The 20,991-nt window shown below is 39.7% G+C and overlaps 1 protein-coding gene across 2 annotated transcripts in view; it reads right to left on the bottom strand.

The window, feature by feature from the left end:
* The window catches only part of arhgef39 (Rho guanine nucleotide exchange factor (GEF) 39), a 100,010-nt gene that overhangs the window by 66,173 nt on the left and 12,846 nt on the right, over positions 1-20,991 (bottom strand). For both annotated transcript variants that reach the window (XM_030439213.1, XM_030439212.1), the window contains exons 2-3: positions 15,402-15,573; positions 11,999-12,093 (exon numbers count right to left, since the gene is read on the bottom strand). In XM_030439213.1, the coding sequence (XP_030295073.1) occupies positions 11,999-12,093; positions 15,402-15,551 (245 nt within the window). In that variant the 5' untranslated portion in view covers positions 15,552-15,573. The remainder of the gene's footprint in view (positions 1-11,998; positions 12,094-15,401; positions 15,574-20,991) is intronic.

Below are 20,991 nucleotides of genomic sequence, written 5' to 3'. Positions count from 1 at the left end.
TCTGGGATGGAATAACATATCTTGGCTCCAGACTGTGGACGGAAGCCAGTAAGAGGAGTACTCCAGTTTGTATTACAATTTAAAAAAAAAATAAATAAAAATTTAAATCGATTTTTGGAAATTTAATAATCGAATCATAATCGTCAATATTATAATCGCGATTAATCAATAATCGATTTTTTTCACCACCCCTTGTAGACATCAGAGACAAAGATACTGAAAAGAGTGAGACTGAAGACGAAGCCCTTACTGTGACAGAAAACATGTCCACTGACAAAGAATGCATTACTATTTTGCAACAAATAGTACATGACTGTGACATATGCAAGAGGTACAGCAAGACAAAACCAAAACCTGCTGCAGGTTTGCCCTTGGCCTCAGAGTATAATAAAACGGTAGCAGTGGACCTGCATGAGTTGGAACCAGGCGTATGGTACCTCCATATCATCGACCATTTCACACGTTTCAGTGCTGGAAACATTGTGAAAACAAAGAAATCCTGTGAAATCGTCAACTCCTTCATTCACACATGGATAAGTGTTCATGGTCCCCCCCGGAGACTATACAGTGACAACGGTGAAGAATTCAATAATGAGGAAATCAGAGACATGGCAGAAAACTTCAATATTGAGACAAAACAACAGCAGGATACAGTCCCTGGAGCAACGGCCTACTAGAGAGACACAATCAGACACTCACCAAAATCATCCAGAAAGTGAAACGGGAAAATGGATGTGACTGGCACACTGCTCTTGACTGGGCCCTTATGGCCAAGAACAGTATGCTCAGTGTTAATGGTTACAGCCCACGTCAACTAGTATTTGGATAGAATCCTAACCTCACCTCTGTATTCGTTGATAAGCTACCTGCCTCAGAGGGTACCACTATAAGTGCTAGGGTAGGAGAACACATATCAGCTTTGCATGCTTCCAGGAAAGCATTCACCGAAGCCGAATGCTCAGAGACAATTAGGAGGGTGGCAGCTCAGACCTACAGATGACAAATATGTGACAGGAGACAGAGTATATTACAAACGAGCAAACTGCACTGAGTGGAAGGGACCAGGGGTGGTCAGGATAGAGCTGTTGTATTTGTAAGACATGGTGGTGTTCTTGTTAGAGTGCATCACTCCAGGCTATGTAAGGTGAACACACAGGAGCAGGACAAGCAGACTGCACAAGATGTTGCTAACAGAAAAGCAGAAAGTGAGGAAGGCATGACAAACAATGCAGTAGATAGCTCAGATAGTGATCAGGATACTGACAATGAACAGGAGAACATCAGTGGCATGGAGGTGAATACAGGAGAAGTGTTGCACCCACCCCTGACACAAACTAATGTGACACAAACTGACACAGAACACAGGGCCTGTGGTAACCCTGCCCCTTTTGCAGGTGTAAAGTTAAGAACAGGTCAGACTGTAACATTTGTGAGCAGAGATGATGGCATTCAACATACAGCCAGAATTTTAGGCAGAGTGGGAAAAGCCACAGGAAAGCTCAAAAACTTGTATAACCTACAACATCTTGAACCTGATGGCGGGGAGGGACAAAAGGAGTCAGCTGATATGTCACGTGTTGGTAGTCTTAACATTGAGTCAGAGGACAGGGAGGCTGATGTACTCATAACAAAAGACATTTCATTTGATGCAGCAAAACATTAAGAAATTAAGAATTGGCACAATAATGATGTGTTTGAGGAGGTTGAAAATGCAGGCCAAAAATGTGTCTCCATCAGATGGGTCTGTGGTCTCAAAGAAACTCCCAAGGGGAGCACGACAAGTAGCCAGAGGTTTTGAAGAGCTTAATATACAAGAGTTACGGAAAGATTCTCCAACTTGTGCCTCAGAATCTCTTAGGCTATTATTATCAGTAATCTGTCAAAACCAGTGGCAAATCCATCCCTGCCCCCTCCTGAGGCAGGCAGTGAAAATGTTATATGGAAACTAAAGAAATGTGTATATGGTCTTGCTGATGCAACTCTATACTGGTATAACAAAGCCAAAGAAAACATGCTGGGCACAGGTGGTAAAATGACGCAGGTGGATCCAGCAGTCTTTTATTGCTTAGACGAGCAGTTTAAGGTTCCTGGAGTACTTGCATGCAATGTAGATGATTTTCTTTGGGCAGGCTCGCAAGACTTTTCAACAAATGTGATTCCCCTACTGAAGGCATCTAATATCAAAAATGCTACGGTGCAGTCTATGCATGAGGTAAATAAAATCATCCGTAAGCTATATTCAGAGATGGTGACCCTCAAGTTTCAGCATTTGGGAAACAATGATGCTCTCAACTTGGTTGTTTTCAGTGATGCTTCTCTTGGTAATCCTCCAGATGGAGGTACACAGGGGGGTTAGGGTTAGTCACATTTTTTGATCGTTCTTATGGGAGAAAGAGGGAAGTTTTCTCCTCTCTGTTGGCAATCCAAGAGAATTAGACGTGTTGTACGAAGCACCCTTGCAAGAGCAATACTTGATATGTCAGATGGTATAGACAATGCTATTTTTCTTGCAAATCTTTTTTCTGAACTCACTACTGGTAACGCTGAACTGAATGCTCCGTCACTGGTCTGTGTGACTGACAATCGATCTCTGTTCGATGCCCTTAAGTCAACTAAACAGGTCACAGAGAAGAGACTCAGGTTGGACCTAAGCAGCATTAAGGAGCTCATACAAAGCAAGGAAATCAAAGAGATGCTCTGGTCAGACACAAAAGGCCAACTCACTGACTGTCTCACCAAAAAGGGAGCATCGGCTCTGGTGCTTTTGAAAGCTCTAAGTGAAGGACTGTGGAATCTGTGGTGAAAACTTTGTTTGCATTGTTAATATGTTCATCTTTTGTCAAACTCACTCTGAGTGTACCAGGATGTCACCATTTTTGTTTATAGTCATTGGATGACTTTGTAGTTTATTTGAAATCTCGTGGCAGGTATTACTTTTACATTGTTTTATTATTTCATATAAAAAAAGGAAAGGGAGATTGTTAACTTATATTTTCCCTCTTTATGTTTAACCTTTGACCCTGGGAACGCATGCGCAGTTTGAGAATGTGAGGTCGCTGGACCAGTCGCAGGTGAAATAGCAGCCACGGAGTTGCTCTGTACTGAACTGGAATAAAGTTGGTAAAGTTATATAAATGTAGTGTTTATTGAGACCAACATAATAGATGTGTTTTAAGTCACTGGGGAATGGATCTCAATACACTTTCAAGCAGCTATTTCAATCAGTCAATCAATCAAATTTTATTTGTATAGCCCTTTACAATAGCCAGACGGTACCCAAAGTGCTTTACATCAAAGCAATAAAATAATACATAAAAACAATACATAAAAACACAAGAAAGTGCTACAGTGCTGCAAGAAAACACAAGAAAGTGCTACTAGTGCTGCAGGGTGTTAAAGGCCCTCTAAAAGTATATAACAAGTAAAAAACAGGCAAAATAAGTACATCTAAGAGCAGGACTACCCTAGTCAGAGTATTTCTTGTTTGAAAAAGGACAAGAGCCCCATATTATGCAGATCACACAATCCAATTTAAGTGCTTAACACAGAAAGTAAAATTATTGCTAAGGTGATAGCCAGATGACTTGAGACATTTTTTCTCTGATTATTACTGAGGATCAGAGTAGCTTGATCAGGGGTCTGCACTCATTTTCCAATATCTGAAGGCTCTTTCGTCTGTCAAAGTCGGGCTTTAAATATCTGGGTGGAAGGATTACACACACACTACCATCACTATGCTCCCTTTTTGAGGAAAACTCTACGCCACTAGTACCAAACATGAAGTAACACTGTCAGCATTAAAGCAGTCTGCCCCTTTCACTGTCAGGAAAAGTTGAACTGTGACGGATGACATCTTACCAGAGTTTAGTATGTTTTTCAATGTCTTCCTCTATTTATACCCAAGTCTTATTTCCACACACTAGATAGTGCTATCACTACATTTTACTGGGGGGGACTGAGACAGCCTTTTGGGCCATCTACGCAGAAGAGGCTCATAACTGAAATTTGTTCAAACAACATGTCTTGTCGCAGGGAAACAGTCTTCAAGTCCAAATGAGAGGGGAAACTGGGAACGGAAGAAGACAGGTGGAAAGTCGCTCTAGATGGGGTGAATTCTTTATTGTGTGCTTGACTCAAGTCTTGCTCAGAGCTTATATTGGTCTTTGATTTTCAATGTGTTTTCAGCATTGTTAAATAGCAGTCAACTCCAACAAGTGCAACCCCTGCCCCAAATTATGTCTGGTTAAAGGATATGATGTCATTTTGGCATTTGGAATAGAAATTGTACAAAGCCTGTAAACATGTTACCATGTTTAATGTTTGGTCATGCTTTTAAACAACAGTAGTAGTTGTTTTTTAAATGGATGAAATTAAGTATAATCTAATGTAATATCTAATAAATGTGAGCTAAATTCAGTGTGTTACTAAGAAAATTGGTTTGCAGAGGTGGGAAGTGCTGCCCACGAGCAAGATTATTATTTTTTTTTTTTTTAAGATTTTTTGTGGCATAGACACCTTTATTAGCAGTAGACAGAGAGGAAACATGGGAGAAAGAGGGGGAGGTGACATGCAGCAAAGGACCTGCGGCCGGAATCGAACTGGGGTCGGCTGCGTTTTATGGCATGCGCTCTAACCACTCGACCACCTGCGCGCCCACGAGCAAGATTATTTTAATGAAGAAATCATAATATCATAAGATAATAAGATCAATAAGATTGTAAATAAAATTGCAAATAGACTGCTTCACTGGGAAACATTTTTTGAACATGCAAACAAACAATGTGACATCATTATTGAGTAACAATAACATACTTCAATACAGGACATTGCTGGAGTAACTAATATGTGTGGCATGTTTTATGCATCACATACTTGGACATATTCATTTCAAGGTGTCCTTCAGTGAGCATTTAGCCTCCAGTCAAATCTAATTGGACTTTGAGTTAATGTACATTACTGCCAGAAAATGCACTGCTGCCCTGCATCAGTGAAAAGTACAAGCTCAAATAAGGCAAGATCACATCTGAAGCATTATTTTCAGCAAAGGAACACATGTTTAGAGAAGTGTGGAGGTTGAGCATAGTTCAGAGGATTTCTTCCCTGTTAATGGGAGGTTAACCAAGCGAAGCCCTGTAGTGTCTTTCGAAGGCCTCTCCCTGTGGGTGACATATTTACTGGGAACAAGACACTGGGTCTACCGTCAGGACACCCAGGGCCACTTTGTAGTGAGAACACGCCCGCTGAACTCAGGAACAAAACAAGCGGATCAAGGCTGAGGAAAAACAGTCGTTCAGCCTGTCAGGCACATTATAGTAACATGGATGCAATTGGTTGGGGGTGTTGACACTTGTGAAGGAGCTTATTATCCAAACTTCGATGAGGTACCAAACACACACGTGCGCACATGTACGCACACACACACACACACACACAAATTCCTACTCTCTAATGATGTTCCCAGAGACTTCTGTTAGTACATGCTGTAAGAAGGAGCACTTTGCTGTTGAAGTTGATTTAAATAGATTTTAATGAAGTTGTGTGCCAAGGTAGCCTCTGTTCATAATCAGGAGATGCAGGAGCAGCCAAGAGAGTTCTAACGAGGGCAAAGGGCGGGAAAAACTGTGTTTCCGTTTTTTCTCCCACTCACTGCCAGAGGCTATTATGATAAATATGAAATTATGGATTACATTTTTATACTTTTTTTAACAGCAATTAAATTGTCTGGCCATCAGTAGCAGGATGGAGATAACATTAGCATTCAGTGTGTGTCATGTTAATCCACATTAATTCCGAGCAGTTGCGACATCTGGGCGGATACAACCTCGACCAAACAATTCAGACTGAGGCGCCTTCATTTGGGAGGAATACTAATAGTTACAACACAGTGTGAACATCCGCTTAAAATAAATGACTATTCTTTCAATAAATAACCATAACCACAAATCACCTATAAGAAAACAAACAAGCAGCACTTTGTTGCTCTTCATGAATTGTGCAATACAATTTATGCTGTGTAAAACATGGTCACATGGTGTCACACACACACACATGTCTGATCTACCTCTCATTATGATTCCTCTCCTCCCCCTTTCAAATCAATTGCTGATTGCGAGCTCCTTACTGGATCCACTGACTGCTTTTTCAGGTTGATGATTATTACTTGTCATGTTAGCAGCTAGGGATAATTGGGTTGCTGCTACTGCTCCCTGCCCTCTATTCTCCATAAACAGTCAGAAGCAGAATGAATGACATAGCATATCAATATATTCACTTTTCTTATGTAATTCACGAAAGCTTAATGAAGGCAGAATGAATTACTACTATTCACACTGTATTTTGGAATTAGGTAAATAAAGTCAGAAACATCAAATGAATATACCTCCACTCTGCACACACTGATAAACTTGTATTACTGTAAGAAAACTCTCAGGCAATGCAAAGCTAACAAGCATATCCCACACGGAAAGTTTCTGCAACTGAAGAGGTTTCTTGCTGCTTTGTGAGAAACAAAAACTCATCTTAAGACTTTCTCTAATTAACCTATGTATATTCCCCACCATGTCTGGGATTCTGATCCATACAATGTTCACTATCCAGCTTTATCAAATGAGTCCATATGGTCAAATGCTAGTTCAGCTTTCTATATGTGTATATGTTTCCCATTAACTTCAGCATTTCACATACAAAGACTCTACTCTGGTGGCCCACCCATTTAGATTATGACCCAACAATTCCATTTTTATTTTTTTTAAGCAAGATGTGCACTTGTCATTCATAATGCATATAGCCCAGCAGAACTTGATGGTCAAAGTTGTCAAATTTATGGTGTGTTGATTAATTCACTATGTCATGTAGTATGAGTGGAACCACATGCAGTTCGTGGAAATTAAGTTGACACACACTGTGTGATACAGTGGGGAGAGGACCTGCTCCTAAACGTTAAATAACATAAGTCAGATGAAACCGGAAAAAAAAGGGACAAACAATTCGAACAGTTTTAGCCTATACTATTTTGTAAGTTCGTAGATGAGTGTGTGTTTAACAGGCCCTGGTCACTGAAACCTGCCAAGTGACAGAGGAACTTCTCATTTAGTAAGTTGTGGTTAAAAAGTAAACAAATATCACTCAGCAAAGGGCTGCGGGCCGGGACTTGAACCCGGGGCCGCTTCAATAAGGACAAAGCCAACTGAGGTATTCGGTGTCCCAAGTATATACAATGTTGATAAAAAACAGAAATTAAGCTTAACTTGACCTACTTTTAAAAACTGTTGATTTACATTTTGTTGAAGTAAAATCAGGTGAATAGTTCTGGCCATGTCAGCGATTGCAGGTCAGGTTTTTTTTTGTTTTTTTTTTTAAAGTTGAAGATGATGGAAAGCAAACCTACACAAGACTTCTAGATCCCTGGATAGATGATCCCAGAGGCAAGAACATCTCACCTAAATGACCCCCTGCAGGGCCAGTAGGGATGGGTGGGGTATGTTTTAAAGTCGTTTCCCCTGGTGGACCATAATTCCAGCTGGCCCGAAATTTGACACACAAGTCTGGCCCAATGTGCTCTACAAGAAGCCTTTTGGACCATAAAAGTCCATCTGCTGGCTTTTTCCACAATTCTGAATTTTTGAAAAAACACATTTTTGACATCTCCTCCTCAACTGTAGATCCTATTGCTACCAATTGGGGAGCATTATTGGACCAAGCTTATCAAAAGCTGCATCTCATAATCAACTACATGGATTCATACAAAATTCAGGTTTGCACTAGGGCACGCAATATGACTAAGTACAAAATCCAAATCACAAGAACTGCAATTATTTTAGAAAGGTAAAATGTGTCACAAAACAGTGTTTCAATAAAATTTTGTAATGCTGAACAGATGCCCTGGCCAACAAAGCCTGTTCTCCAGATGTGATAAAACATGTTTGTTTCATCTTCTTGATTTTACTAGTTTTTCAATGAAAATGAAAATCATGATGCACAATTAATCATCCATAATTATCTTGAATTATATTGCAATCCCAATTTCTGTTAAAATAATCACAATATCACTTTTTGACCATATCATGCAGTCTAGTTTTAGGTATGACTCAGCGCAGAGGTTGTGTGTGTGTAATGTTAGCAAATGTGCAGTGGAAAGAGAGAAAAGCCCTTTTCACACAGAGACTCTGCATTATCGCCACAGCGAATGCTCGCCATTTCTCCGCCTTTGTTTGTTCACACTGAACCAAGCAGCGTGGAACCAATAGAGGCATGACGGTAAGCATGATGACGTTGACATCCGTGTGTTTGAATGTGTTTTCCCCAGTGTCCACCTGTTAATCTAAACATGTATCTGACGATTGTTTACAATCATATGGATGCAGCTATGATGTTTTGTGATTGAGATCCTGACCCACCATGCATCCTGGAAAGTGACAAAATTACGTTTTTTTCTCTGAATCACACAATTACATAACCAACATCAGTAAATAGCGGGCTCTGTCCACTGTTTTCTGAGGGAAAGTTCACTGAAGGGTTATTTAGTTGGGAGGGCTGGTTGTCATAGTGACTTCTTTCAATACAAGTTTCGAGAGACAGTAACAAAAACACGATATTGGAAGTTTTTTGCTCTGAATCGTGTCACATAATCACCACCATTCAGGAGACGCCTGGCTCTGCAGCCAGGACAAACCCTGCTTTTCAGGCAGATATGTGACAAAGAGTCGTTGGGACAGACAGGATGACAGAGGCTTTTCCATGTATGACTGTGTTTTTCTTTTCCTTTAAGTGTGGGACACTTCTCTTTTAATTGATGAGTGCAGGATCTGTTTAGCTCACTATTAGATTAACACACCCCTGATCCGCACCTCCCCTCTTCTGGGCTCTGAAACTACCTCCGTAGGCACATCAGCGAAACTGTCCCCATCTTCACATCTGTAACTTTCACACAGACAGCGATGCAGAGAATTGGAGCATGATTCCCGCTGAAAGCCCAGCATGAACAGGGCTATAGAGAGTGCTCTCCCTGCATTTACTTTCCACAGAGAAATAAACACAACAACGTGGCAGTAAGAAAAGAGTTTGTTCCTAAAAAGGCACAGTTGCGTCATTAGTTCAGTTTTGTAATGTCAGACCTCGGAGAAAAAAAACTGACCGCTGCAAAGTTTGTTTAAAGGCTGTTGCAACTAAAGGCAGTGGACCAACCCATTTATTTCAGCATCTCAAACAGACACCTGCATCAGAGTGGGACACTTGTTGTTCACTGCGAGATGCACAAGAGTGCAGCAGCCCACAAATACCTGCTAAAAAGCAGCCAACATTAGCGGAATCATTAAATCATTGTGTCCCGTATGACAAGAAAGGGGCCCGGTGGACAGCTTTTACGGATGCAGTCACGTTGCATATCGTTAAAGATACGGTGCCCGTATATATACAGTGGAAAAACCGGAGGTTCATTCTCACGCTGGAAACTTTTGACCCCAGATTTGTGCTATGAAGCAGCAACGGGGCAAGTCTCAAGCCACAGGTAGGAGACAGGCTCGTCTTCCTGGCCGAAACTGATCTGCTTTTATAAAAACATGCAATCTGACATGTTAAATTTATGTTTACAAAAGCATTTTATCAAAAAGGGACTTTTTTTTTTCCAAGTGAGTTTGAAGGTGCACTGTTTAAGATGGCAGGGCAACATTGTTTACAATAAAAGCATTAAAATAAAACCAATGCTTTTAATGATTTCTTTGTCATTTGTAGTTTGTTTCTGAGAAGGAAAAAAAATCGATTAAAATCATAAATCGAATTTGTGTGAAAAAATCGGAGATTCAACTTTTAGGCGTTATCGTCCAGCCCTATGGTTTACAGCAACAAAGGCAAGTGGACTTGCATTTTCATAGCACTGCCCGCTCAAGGTGCATTACAACACTTGTCTCTTTGTATCTTGCTCAAGGATACTTCAACACGCAGCTGGGGGAGCCAGCGACCTTCCGATTACTAGACAACCCACTCTACCTCCTGAGCTACAGCCATCCGAATTCAAAGGTGAATGTAGCAGTGCATTTTGTGAATTGTTTGAGAGACTCTGCAGAAAGTTGGCGACCTCTGCACCTCAGCATCCGCTGACCCCGCTCCGTCATTTTACACAGCCTACCACTTGGTAGCTGAGTTGCTGTATTCCCAATCACTTCCATTTTGTTATAATACCACTGACAGTTGACTGTGGAATATTTAGGAACGAGGAAATTTGACAACTGGACTTGTTGCACAGGTGGCATCCTATCACAGTACCACACTGGAATTCACTGAGGTCCTAAGAGCGACCTGTTCTTTCACAAATGTTTGTAGAAACAGTCTGCATGCCTAGGTGCTTGCTTTTATACACCTGTGGCCATGGAAGTGATTGGAACACCTGATTTCAATTATTTGGACGGATGACTGAATACTTTTGGTAATATAGTGTAGCAGTATATGAGAGCTAATTCTCACCACTCTAATTATCAATCATTCTGGGCACACTCTCACTCAGATATTCAATGTATACCATATGTCATACTGAAAGGAAATGAAATGAATATGGGTAAATCTATAATCAATCATTTTGCAGTGGTATATCAGTTTATCACTTTTTAAAGGGCGGTCTTGTCATTATATATCAACCACTGACTCAGTAAGGGGTTTATAATGAAGACGTATGGAAACTGCAGAACCATTTATCCAATAAATCAGACCGTGTAATTCATATTTCAATCTTCATTGGAGCACCCTCAACAAGAAAGCCTGTCAGTCTGGGGAGGATTAGAGCCTGAGGGAAAACACACAACTTATTATTTAGTCTGGAAATGGAATTCCAGTCAAAAGGTATCCCAACTACTCACTTTAGTTTGTCAAGATGTGCAGTTTCAGACTGAACTGATTATGTTTGTTCTGTGGTTAGATTGCAGTCTGCAAATCGAAAGGGTTGTCCAGAATATTATTTGAAAATTGTGTCTGAACTAAATATTATGTAGTTAAAAAAATAACACAACAAAAAAAAACAACTGACAACATGGGATGCTGTTAACTGGTGAGAAAAGATGCAATTTAGGGGGACTAAATCCTAATCTGACACCAAAATCTGTAGCACGGGCCCTGCTCTGCCAGCGCTGTCAGAGGCCCAATAGGAGAGATGCTCTTTGGGATTTTATTATGACTGAACTATAAGCAGGATGCACAATGTGTGGAAATCTGATGCTTTCACATCACAGGTGACAAAGACAGGCATTAAAACACAAGTCAGAGGCTGCAGGTAACAAATACTGATGTAGGCTGATAAAAATGCTTAGTTTGGCGCTGTACTGCAAAAAGACGAATAGCTGACTCTTTTTATTGTACAGCAAAACCTGATTAGACTGATAAAATTGTGAGTCCTACAGCCCTATCACATCTTTCTGATAAACTTGTCAATAAACTTCATACAAACTACATATTGTTTACTTCTATGGTTTCAACACGGATGGTAAAGCATCTGTTATCATCATCTAATGCGCTTAACAATACCTAAATTAATTTTAGGCCCTATTCTCCAGTGCATTTAGTAAGCACTGATGTACTAACCTAAAAGATATACTTTTATTCATTTACCAAACTTTTTTTGTAAAGGTTTGAAGGATCTTTGCAGCAAGAGTAATGTGGCGTCTAGACTTTAGCTTAGATCAACCTGAGATCTTCAACAGAAGCCCAGGTAAGCAGTGAGAATTCATGAATTTTTCTGGTAACAAAAATGCTATTCACTTATGCCATCACTTGGAGTAATTATACTTGATGAGCATTTATGTGTCTAGCAGAGAAAATACCATATCTACAATAGCACACAATGTCATTGACTCCTGCTAATGGAGAAGATGGGGCGTAGATTTGATAAAATAAGAGTTTATATTTAATGCTTTCTTGCACCACAGACAAACTACTAATCGTCATTCATTTGCACAGTCTCTCATAGCCATCTTCAAAGCATAGCTATTCTTTAAATTATTAAGAGGATACTTACTGGTTTACTGAATGAATAGCTTTAATTGAGCTGAAGATGCTTTCTCTAATGTCCTGCCTCAGGGTTCCTTTGGCCTTCAAGATCTCCACAAAGTACTGCGAGAAACAAGGGAGAAAGAGGGAGTTAAAATAATATTATATCTCAGCATTTATATTAATAGGCTACAAACTGGGCTGTCTCCGAGTGGATATGCCTTTGATGACTGGATTTTTTTGAGAAGGAGCTGCTTTCACTGCTGACATCTCAACTACTCTCCCAACATGGAGAGTAACTGACTGTTAACATTATATGCAAATGTATGTCTGCCTGGCTCATATGACGCACAATAACAGAGGGATGCTGTTGTACCACAACACCCACAATCAAGCAACAGCTGTGCTGGTCTCAAGTCATTTGAAGTGAAAATGGAATTAGCAAATTGAGTGTGCATTAGGCCTAAAAGTGATTCCTAATTGGAGTGAACGGGTGGAGGGTGAGTAATCGTGTAGAAATGAGGCTTCAGCAGTGGGTGGAAAAGTCTGTTCTCTCCACTGGGTACCCTCAAAGCTACCTTTTATTCTGTTAATATGAAGCCTACTGTATGTTTGTTCCACTGCTAAATGAAAACATGTCAAGTGCACTCTTACTTTAGTATTGCCTGATTGTTTGACTTTTTGCCTCTGAAAATGTTTAGCTTGCAGGTCTTGTCTCTATATGCTGTATATTTTGATTGTGGAAACAATCTTGGACAAATTTCCTTTTAAAGGGTTGGTACACTTGAGTTTCTCCAGGCAGTTTTGGTTTTATGTGTCCAAGGTTTGAGATGTCTGTCTTGGAGGTCTAATATGTGGTCTTCACTGAAAAAAAACATTTTTAAAATTAAATGCAACGGGTTTCTGCCCCCTAGAGTTTCCAAGTAGTATTGTACTTGGTGTTGCTGTCACAAATACAATGTTCCAACTGCAGGCAAATCTAATTTTTTAATGTCATTGTTGTGTGTTGCACTGTTGATGATCTATGGGTTGGCAGATCGTCCGGATTTAAGTTCATTCGTAGAAATCCTCCTCCAACCAGCTCCCAATGTGGTTTGGATCAAATTTGATCTAATCTGTGCTGCCCCTGGCAACTACTGTTTTTAGAGCGCAAAAGAAGAAGTTGATTTCATGCAAGTCAGATGGAGCTAACAACATGTCAGCTATTTGGCAAAGTTTTTCTCTGGATAACCTCATCAGTAAAGCAGCGACATGTTCAGTATGCAAGGCTGTAATTTCGAGGGGTGGAACGAGAGTTGCAAATTTCAGCACAAGCAATCTTACAAAGCATTTGAAGACGCATCACGCAAAAGAGCTCAACGAAACTGCACTTTCCAAACTTGAAAAAGAGAGGGAGGGAACGCATTTCATGTAAGATGAAAGACTTACAAGCAATCAGCTTCACTACAGACTAGGGCTGCATCTAACGATTATCTTTTAAAATCAATCTAACTATTATTTTTTCGATTGATCGATCAATGTATCAATTCTATTTTTGATTAATCTGTAATTCTTTTACTACTCAATTAATATAACAATACAATTTCCCAAAATTTATATTTAAATATTCTATTCAATCATCAACAAACAAATATAACAAAGTATGCACTGCATGGCATTATTCGATGAGGACATTACTTTTGTTTGAGTTGAACTCACTGTGTGTCTTTGTTGTGGGCAGCTCTCCCCAGCTCTGAAAAGGAAAACCGGGCAGGAAATGGAGGAGGCCACTTTGGAGGTGCCAGAGGGGAGGCTGTCTTTTCTTTGAGATTTATTAATTTGAGATCATTTAAGAGCTTTAAGTTTAAATATATTATTTGAGTGTTTATATTAAGTATGTATAGGTTTTCTTTTGTAGTCTTTGTTCACATTATGTTTCATTTGCAGTAGGGAAGTGGTTGGTTATGTTTGTTCCCCCCCTGTTGTCTGTGTTGGCTAGCCGAAGTCTATATAACCCCAACCTTTTGTCTCATTTAGGAGGTCAAGTATGTTGAGTTAAGTCGCTGTTTATTTAAGTTGACCTCAGTTTAAGTTTGAGGGCCCTTATTTTGAGTTGTTATTTTCCTATTTTTTGTACTTGTGCAAATGTGGTTTCGTTGAGTTGAGTTTGTAAATAAATTAACACTCTTTTTCACATTTACACCTTGTGTTCTTGAGCCTTTCCTGTTCGGTCCCTGACAGGTTCTCAACATCTCAATTTCTTAGGAGAAAAGCATGGTATTTATCTGTCTCTGTGGGTGTGTTTTCACTCTGATAATTACTAATTCATTCCCTCCTGCACTTAAGGAAATAGATCCAGAGAAGGAAGTGTTAACCTTCAGTGATTAGTCAATACCTTACATGGGTCATAAAACAACCTAAAACAACCTAAAACAAGGTTACAGGTCACGTTAAATAATTACATTGAAGATTCCTGTGTAAGACTTTAGTTCACATCTCTCTTCATGACGTACAAAATTCCATCACAATTACCTCAATGCAATCCAGTCTGCGGTCTCTATCACTCGCTTGCAAAACAAATGCACTAGCAAAGATCCTTACAACAGCAGGGGCTGGTGGCATACCGCTTTTGTCAAGAGGGGCCGCTAGAATCAAAAACTAAAGTTCCTCCTAGTCACTTTAAAGGAATTAATATCTATTCCTAGATTTCTTTATTTGCTCTTTTTCGGTTATGACTGACTGTCAAAATAGATAATAGAATAATATTGAATGGAAATCATTCTCTGTAAGGTTTTACCTGAGCCAGGCCATACAACAGTGATAGCAATTTTACTACTTTATTATGATTCATTAAAACAAAATTTCTAACTTCATCTTTGACTTTTGTTTATTGTCTGATTAACTATTGGTTGGTTTGAACTATTAAGTAGTTGTAAAGCAGTTAAAAAGGTGTTTGAAGCAGTCACATTAAAATCATATGAAAGAGGGTTATACTTAAAGTTTTTTTTTCCTAAATTTGTATGATCAAATTTGTGCTCCTTGAATGACAGAGTAATATAGGGCTAAATTGCTATAGTAATTCATTTATAATGAAGATTACTTTGTTTCTGTGTCACAAAAGGAGGAATATTACAATGACAAAAAACAACAACAAAAACAGTATCAGCTAACAGCAAAAATACTTATCATAAACTTTGGTATCAGTGTGGGCCCAGAATTTCCCATTCGGTGCATCCTGAACTAATAAACTCAATACATTTGGAGCAGACCATTTATTGGCCTAGCCAATTATTGGATCTATTATTCAGCATTATTTCAGATACCAGATCAAAAATAGACCTTGACAGTCTCTCACTGTTGGACTTCTGGCACTTAAAGCTTTGGGGCCATTAGTTTAAACAGTGTCAACTCTCTGAGTCTCCAGTAGGTTAAACCTGTGCTACTGTACGTACAGTGGTGACCAGCTCCAGCTGTTGGCAGTAGCGTTGTTCTGTCTGCACCAACTCTCTGGCTGTGCGGCTGCGTTTTCTCTCCCAGCGCTCCCTCTGCTCCTGGATATTGGTGCATCCGAGGGGACCAGACGGACCAGGGTAGAAACTCATGGTCACAGTGAAAAAAGGAACACTGGAGAGACACACATGCAATCAGACTGGAGCAGCATCAGCAGGAAGTATTCAATTTGCATTAGCATATAACCATTGAGAATTTGAAAGTTAAAATTTTACATGGCTGCATCCAATCTGGAAGGAGCCCTGAGCAGATCATGAGCACACTTTGTGAGAATGCTAGCTGTTGCCTTTAATGTTAAAAGTCTAAAAGTAGTAAGCCCAAATAGTGAAGTAGTCGGTCAATTGAATAATGGATTGATTTGTTTTCAAACATGCTCAGACAGAAGAGGTGCTGGGCATGTTGGATAACAACTTTTCAACAACAACCAGCAAATTGTGTTCATTTGAAAAAATCTGTGGTAACTTTGAATAGATTTGTATTACTTAGCAAATTGATTTTTAGCCCCACTACTGTATGGATTTGCCCCAATGAAGCTGAGCCAAAATATATAAGCCTATTCTGCTGCTCCCAGCACCTAGACAGTGCTAGCTAAATTCAATAAATTGATGTCTGCCTATCCTTTGTACTGCCCTGGGATCCACTTACTTGGGGTAACTGGGTAACTTCGGCTTGAGGTCATGCATTTTATTAACAGGAATTATACAGGGATAAAGATTTCATTCATTCACTTTTACATCTGAAGAGCTGGATTTCACTGACAGGGCATATTTAGCATATTTTGATACTTTTACTAGTACATAAAATGTTTGTGCATCACCCTTTTTACGTTTGCAGTGTGTCTTTGTCCTACATTCAGTTAACTAAATGTAATTTAACAAATAAGCAGAAATAACAATAATGATTATGTAAGTGTTGTACGGTATACTGATAGGTACTTTTTCAATACTTTTGGTTAAAAACGTAGGAGGTATGCGTATTCACCACAGCCTTAGAATCAGCTTTGATTAAGTGAGAGAAATGCTTCTGCCTCTAGCATGCCTACTACTTATTACTGACAACAAATGCATGTTATCTAAAGAAATAACACCCCCATGCGCTTAACTGGTTCACATAACAAAGTCTACTGTGGGACTACTTCACCGACATAGCAGGCGCTGATTACTAACTCACTGATAGAACAAAGCCTCTATGCAAAAGGTGCTATAAAACAGCAGGGTAGTGATGAGCTAAATAATATGATATATGTAGTGCATCAATATCAGTCCTACTTTACTATATTGTAAATAGCATGACAATCATATTAGAAAATGTGAGTTCCAAAAAACAACAAATGTGTTTGGCTACAGTTATTGGGGTGTCTCATTTTGGTGCTTTCTAAAACGGTGAAAGAGCACAGAGTTAACATTACTAGCTAGCATACTAGCTACATCACAACGGACTACGTCACTTATAAACCATGGTGGCTCAGTGTCAGACAGAACGCCCAGTAAAGGCACACTCCAACTGTAAATTTAGCAAATCTAACATTGCCCATGGTTAAAACATATTGCCCCTCCCTTGCGATTGGGTAGCTGGAGTAACGTTTATGTGGAAACGGCCTGTAAGTAGAATCGTGGTTTGTCGTTTTGGAACTATTCATATAACAATACATGGGCATTGTGAAGGTAAGGGCCCGTATTCACAAAGCCTTTTATCTTAACGTTAGGAGTACTCATAAATCAGACTAAAAGTTTTTATGTAGGAGTCGTTTCTTAAAAGTAATTCACAAAGCCGCTGAGACCTACTTTTAGTTATGAAAACAGTGTACTCCTAAACTAGAAGTAACTCTCTGTTGCTATGGATGATGTCATTTTATAAGGACGCACTTAGAAGCGGTGACAACGGTAATTGGTTGTTGAGTGACAGGACAGCCCATTGAAAAGTAATTTAGGCTACGCAATGCTTGAAGTGAAAATAAGGAAGTTGTCTACAAGCCCATGACAAAGCCTATGGAAAGATATTGGATAAAGAAATGTATTTATGAGTAGAATTTACTTTTAGCCTTAAGGAGAACTTCGGTCGATTTAAACATGCAGCTTCATTGCTCAAGCTACCCTTGACTTGCCAGTACCGAAGACACAAACACATTTGGTCCAACCATTACAGAGCTCCAGGAACAGAGACTTAGCATTGACAGCTAACAGCATGGGGTCAGAACTTTACACTGTGTTTTAAGCGTTTTAACATGCTCCACATCTCACACCAAATGTTATGTAACAACAGCAGACACCTTAGCACACATCACTGTAGCATGTATGACTCAAAATGAATAAAAAAGTAGTTAAAACAGTGTGTTTGTGCAAGGAGCTACTTACCTGTTTGTTGACATCTGTGTGTTCCGGTAGCTAGACCAAACTAGCATATCCATCGAGTGTGCACTTAACAGGCTTAACAGGCTATTGTAAGGCTCATGGCCCATGACAGGATGTAACATGGACATGTACATAATGAACATAAACACGAAAATGCTGGATTACGTTTCCGTCTCCACCAGTGAGGGAGTAAGCGCACGCTCGACGGATTGACTAGTTTGGTCTAGCTACCGGAAGACACGGATGTCAACAAACAGGTAAGTAGCTCCTTGCACAAACACACTGTTTTAACTACTTTTTTATTCAGTTTGAGTCATACACGCTACAGTGCTGTGTGCTAAGGTGTCTGCTGATGTTGCATAACTTTTGGTGTGAGATGTGGAGCATGTTAAGATGCTTAAAACACAGTGTAAAGTTCTGACCCCATGCTGTTAGCTGTCAATGCTAAGTCTCCATTCACGGAGCTCTGTAATGGTTGGACCAAATGTGTTTGTGTCTTCGGTACTGGCAAGTCAAGGGTAGCTTGAGCAATGAAGCTGCATGTTTAAATCGACCGAAGTTCTCCTTTAAGATTCTTAGTGAATACGGGCCCAGGTCTATATAATAATACGGTATTGGCATTTCAAATAATACAACTAGGGATGTCCCGATCAGGTTTTTTTTTACCCCGATCCCGATCCGAGTCCCTTAATATTTAGTACCTGCCGATACCGAGTCCCAATCCGATACTAAGCCTAACTAATTATTTTCTTGGATAATACAGCTGCATTAAAAAAAAAGTCCAAAATCCAAGCTGTTCCTTAAAGTGAAAGCAACCGAGGCTTTATTTGCGATTGAATATGAGTCAAACCTTCGTGTAAAAGCATATTTACGACGAAAGAGGCACTTTTAAGATTTACCGCAGTTTTGTTTTTGGGCAAGTTAATTTTCAATGGGGTGCAGGGGCACTTTTACTCTAAAACACTAAGAAGGCTCGACACAACATTAAACTGTGCTCGTAGTATCACCAGGGTCACCAGTGTCGATCCCCGAGTGCGACCTAACAGGCAGGAGAGTAATGGTGGACCGCTCCTCAAGCCTAACTGTTAGGTCGCACTCTGGGATCGACACTTTTTGTCTGCCATGACGGCGGCGCGCCAGAGGTGCTACTGCTAATGTGAGTTGTCAAAAAAAACCTTCTTTTTAGTAAACTCTGTGTACACAACCAATGTTCTCAATGCTCTTGTTCATGTGTAGAGACCCTGGTGATACTACGAGCAAAGTTTCGAGCCTTCTTAGTGTTTTAAAAATATAGTTATAAATTTTGATGCTAGAGTAAAAGTGCCCCTGAACCCCATTGAAGATTTGCTTGCCCAAAAACGAAACTACGGTAAATCTTAAAAGTGCCTCTTTCGTCGTAAATATGCTTTTACACGAAGGTTTGACTCATATTCAATCGCAAATAAAGCCTTGCTTTTTGGCGAGAGTTTCACTTGGATAGGTTTTTTTTTTATTTTGTTGAAACAAAGTACTTTCATATGGCTCTTTCTTATTCTATATGCTATTGTAACATTGGCCTACCACTTTAATTGTGTTAGCATGTGAGTATGTGATGCTGCACTGTGACATTAGACCCTCGAGTACAGCCAGCTGAAGTGTGTGAGAGTCGCAGCCCACGCTTGGTGCCTCCATATCATCAATTCCTTATTTCATATCCAGTACGTTGTCACAGTAAAGTGACGTGGACGCATTGCTTGTCTATTTCACACATGTTCAGCGTCTCCTCGATTGCCTGTTTTACATGCTCTGCTGTATGAGACCTACGAAACTAGTGTACATACCAGCACATTGTAACTGGAAAGTGGAGTCAATGTTATGTAATGCCGAGATGATAGGGCATACCGGGGATTCAAAAACTCCAGGTGACAAAGAAAATCCTGATCCTCTACCAGGAGATGAGCTGGTTATCCATGGCAATGAATTCAATTACCTTCTCCATTATATTTTTGGCCATGTCACTGTCTCGCTAGTGTTTGCTGCTTCGGTGCCTTTGCCTTTATAGCTTGAGCGAACTAATTTAATTTTGAGTGTTTTTGTTTTTTATATGCCGTATCAAATGTGTAGTACTAAATGCAGCTCCCTTGTTACCCCTCCACACAGCGGTCGTATTGCAGATGTGACATATCGCTGCTGGACTGCTTTTGCTTACTAAATTAACAAATTTCCACACTGCAGACATTTTATTCACAGTCTTGCCAGAGTAACGTTACACGCGTCTGCATTGCCACAAATTGTGCTCTGACGTAAAAAAGAAAATCAGGCTTGGATCCACGTTCAAAATTACTGGCCCAAATCAGTGAAAAATGCCCATATCGGCCCCGATCCCAATCCTGATCCCGCAGATCGGATCAGGACATCCCTAAATATAACCATATATTAGCAATTTGCCCTTATGTATGCATGAAATAAAAATGAAATAGTATTGAATTGTAAATTCATTTTGTATACTCTGTGGGTCTCATGGTTTTGCAACAGCATACTTTGTCTCATGGGGCCTATTATTTTAATTACATAGTTCAAGTGAGACAACCAAGCAATCAACAATACCAGCATGCTTCAGTCGACACAAAAGTAACCCAAAGAGGGAAAAGATGCCAAACAACTTAACAGGGCAGTAGCAGAATATATTATACTGTGGAAAAAAAAACTTGCTTCAGGAGTCTTGAGTTGGACAAAAGGTATGACATGCCAAGAAGGAACTTCTTTATGTACAGAGAAATACCAAAGCTCTACCAAGAAAACATATGTATTCTCGTATAGTATTCTTCTTCTACGCATGCACAACAGATCTATGAACAAGCAGAGCTGGAGACACCTACAGTCCCCTCCAAAAGTATCGGGAAAGCAATGCAAGTTCCTTTATTTTTGCTGTACACTGAAAACATTTGGGTTTGACATCAAAAGATGAATATGAGATAAGCGATCAGTATGTCAGCATTTAATTCCAGGTAATTACATCTAGATCTGTTACACAACTTAGAAGATTGCATCATTTGTAATGGAACATCCAATTTTTAGGTGAGCGAAAGTATAGGGATAGATAGATTAAAAAAGATTACAGTGAATTATGATTAATATTTCGCTGCAAATCCTTTGCTTGCAATAACTGCATCAAGTGCAGCGACCCACTGACACCACCAAA

This window comes from Sparus aurata, chromosome 14 (assembly GCF_900880675.1).
Source record: "Sparus aurata chromosome 14, fSpaAur1.1, whole genome shotgun sequence".
NCBI classification, from domain to species: Eukaryota; Metazoa; Chordata; class Actinopteri; order Spariformes; family Sparidae; genus Sparus; species Sparus aurata.
This window is presented reverse-complemented; position numbering and strand designations above follow the sequence as displayed.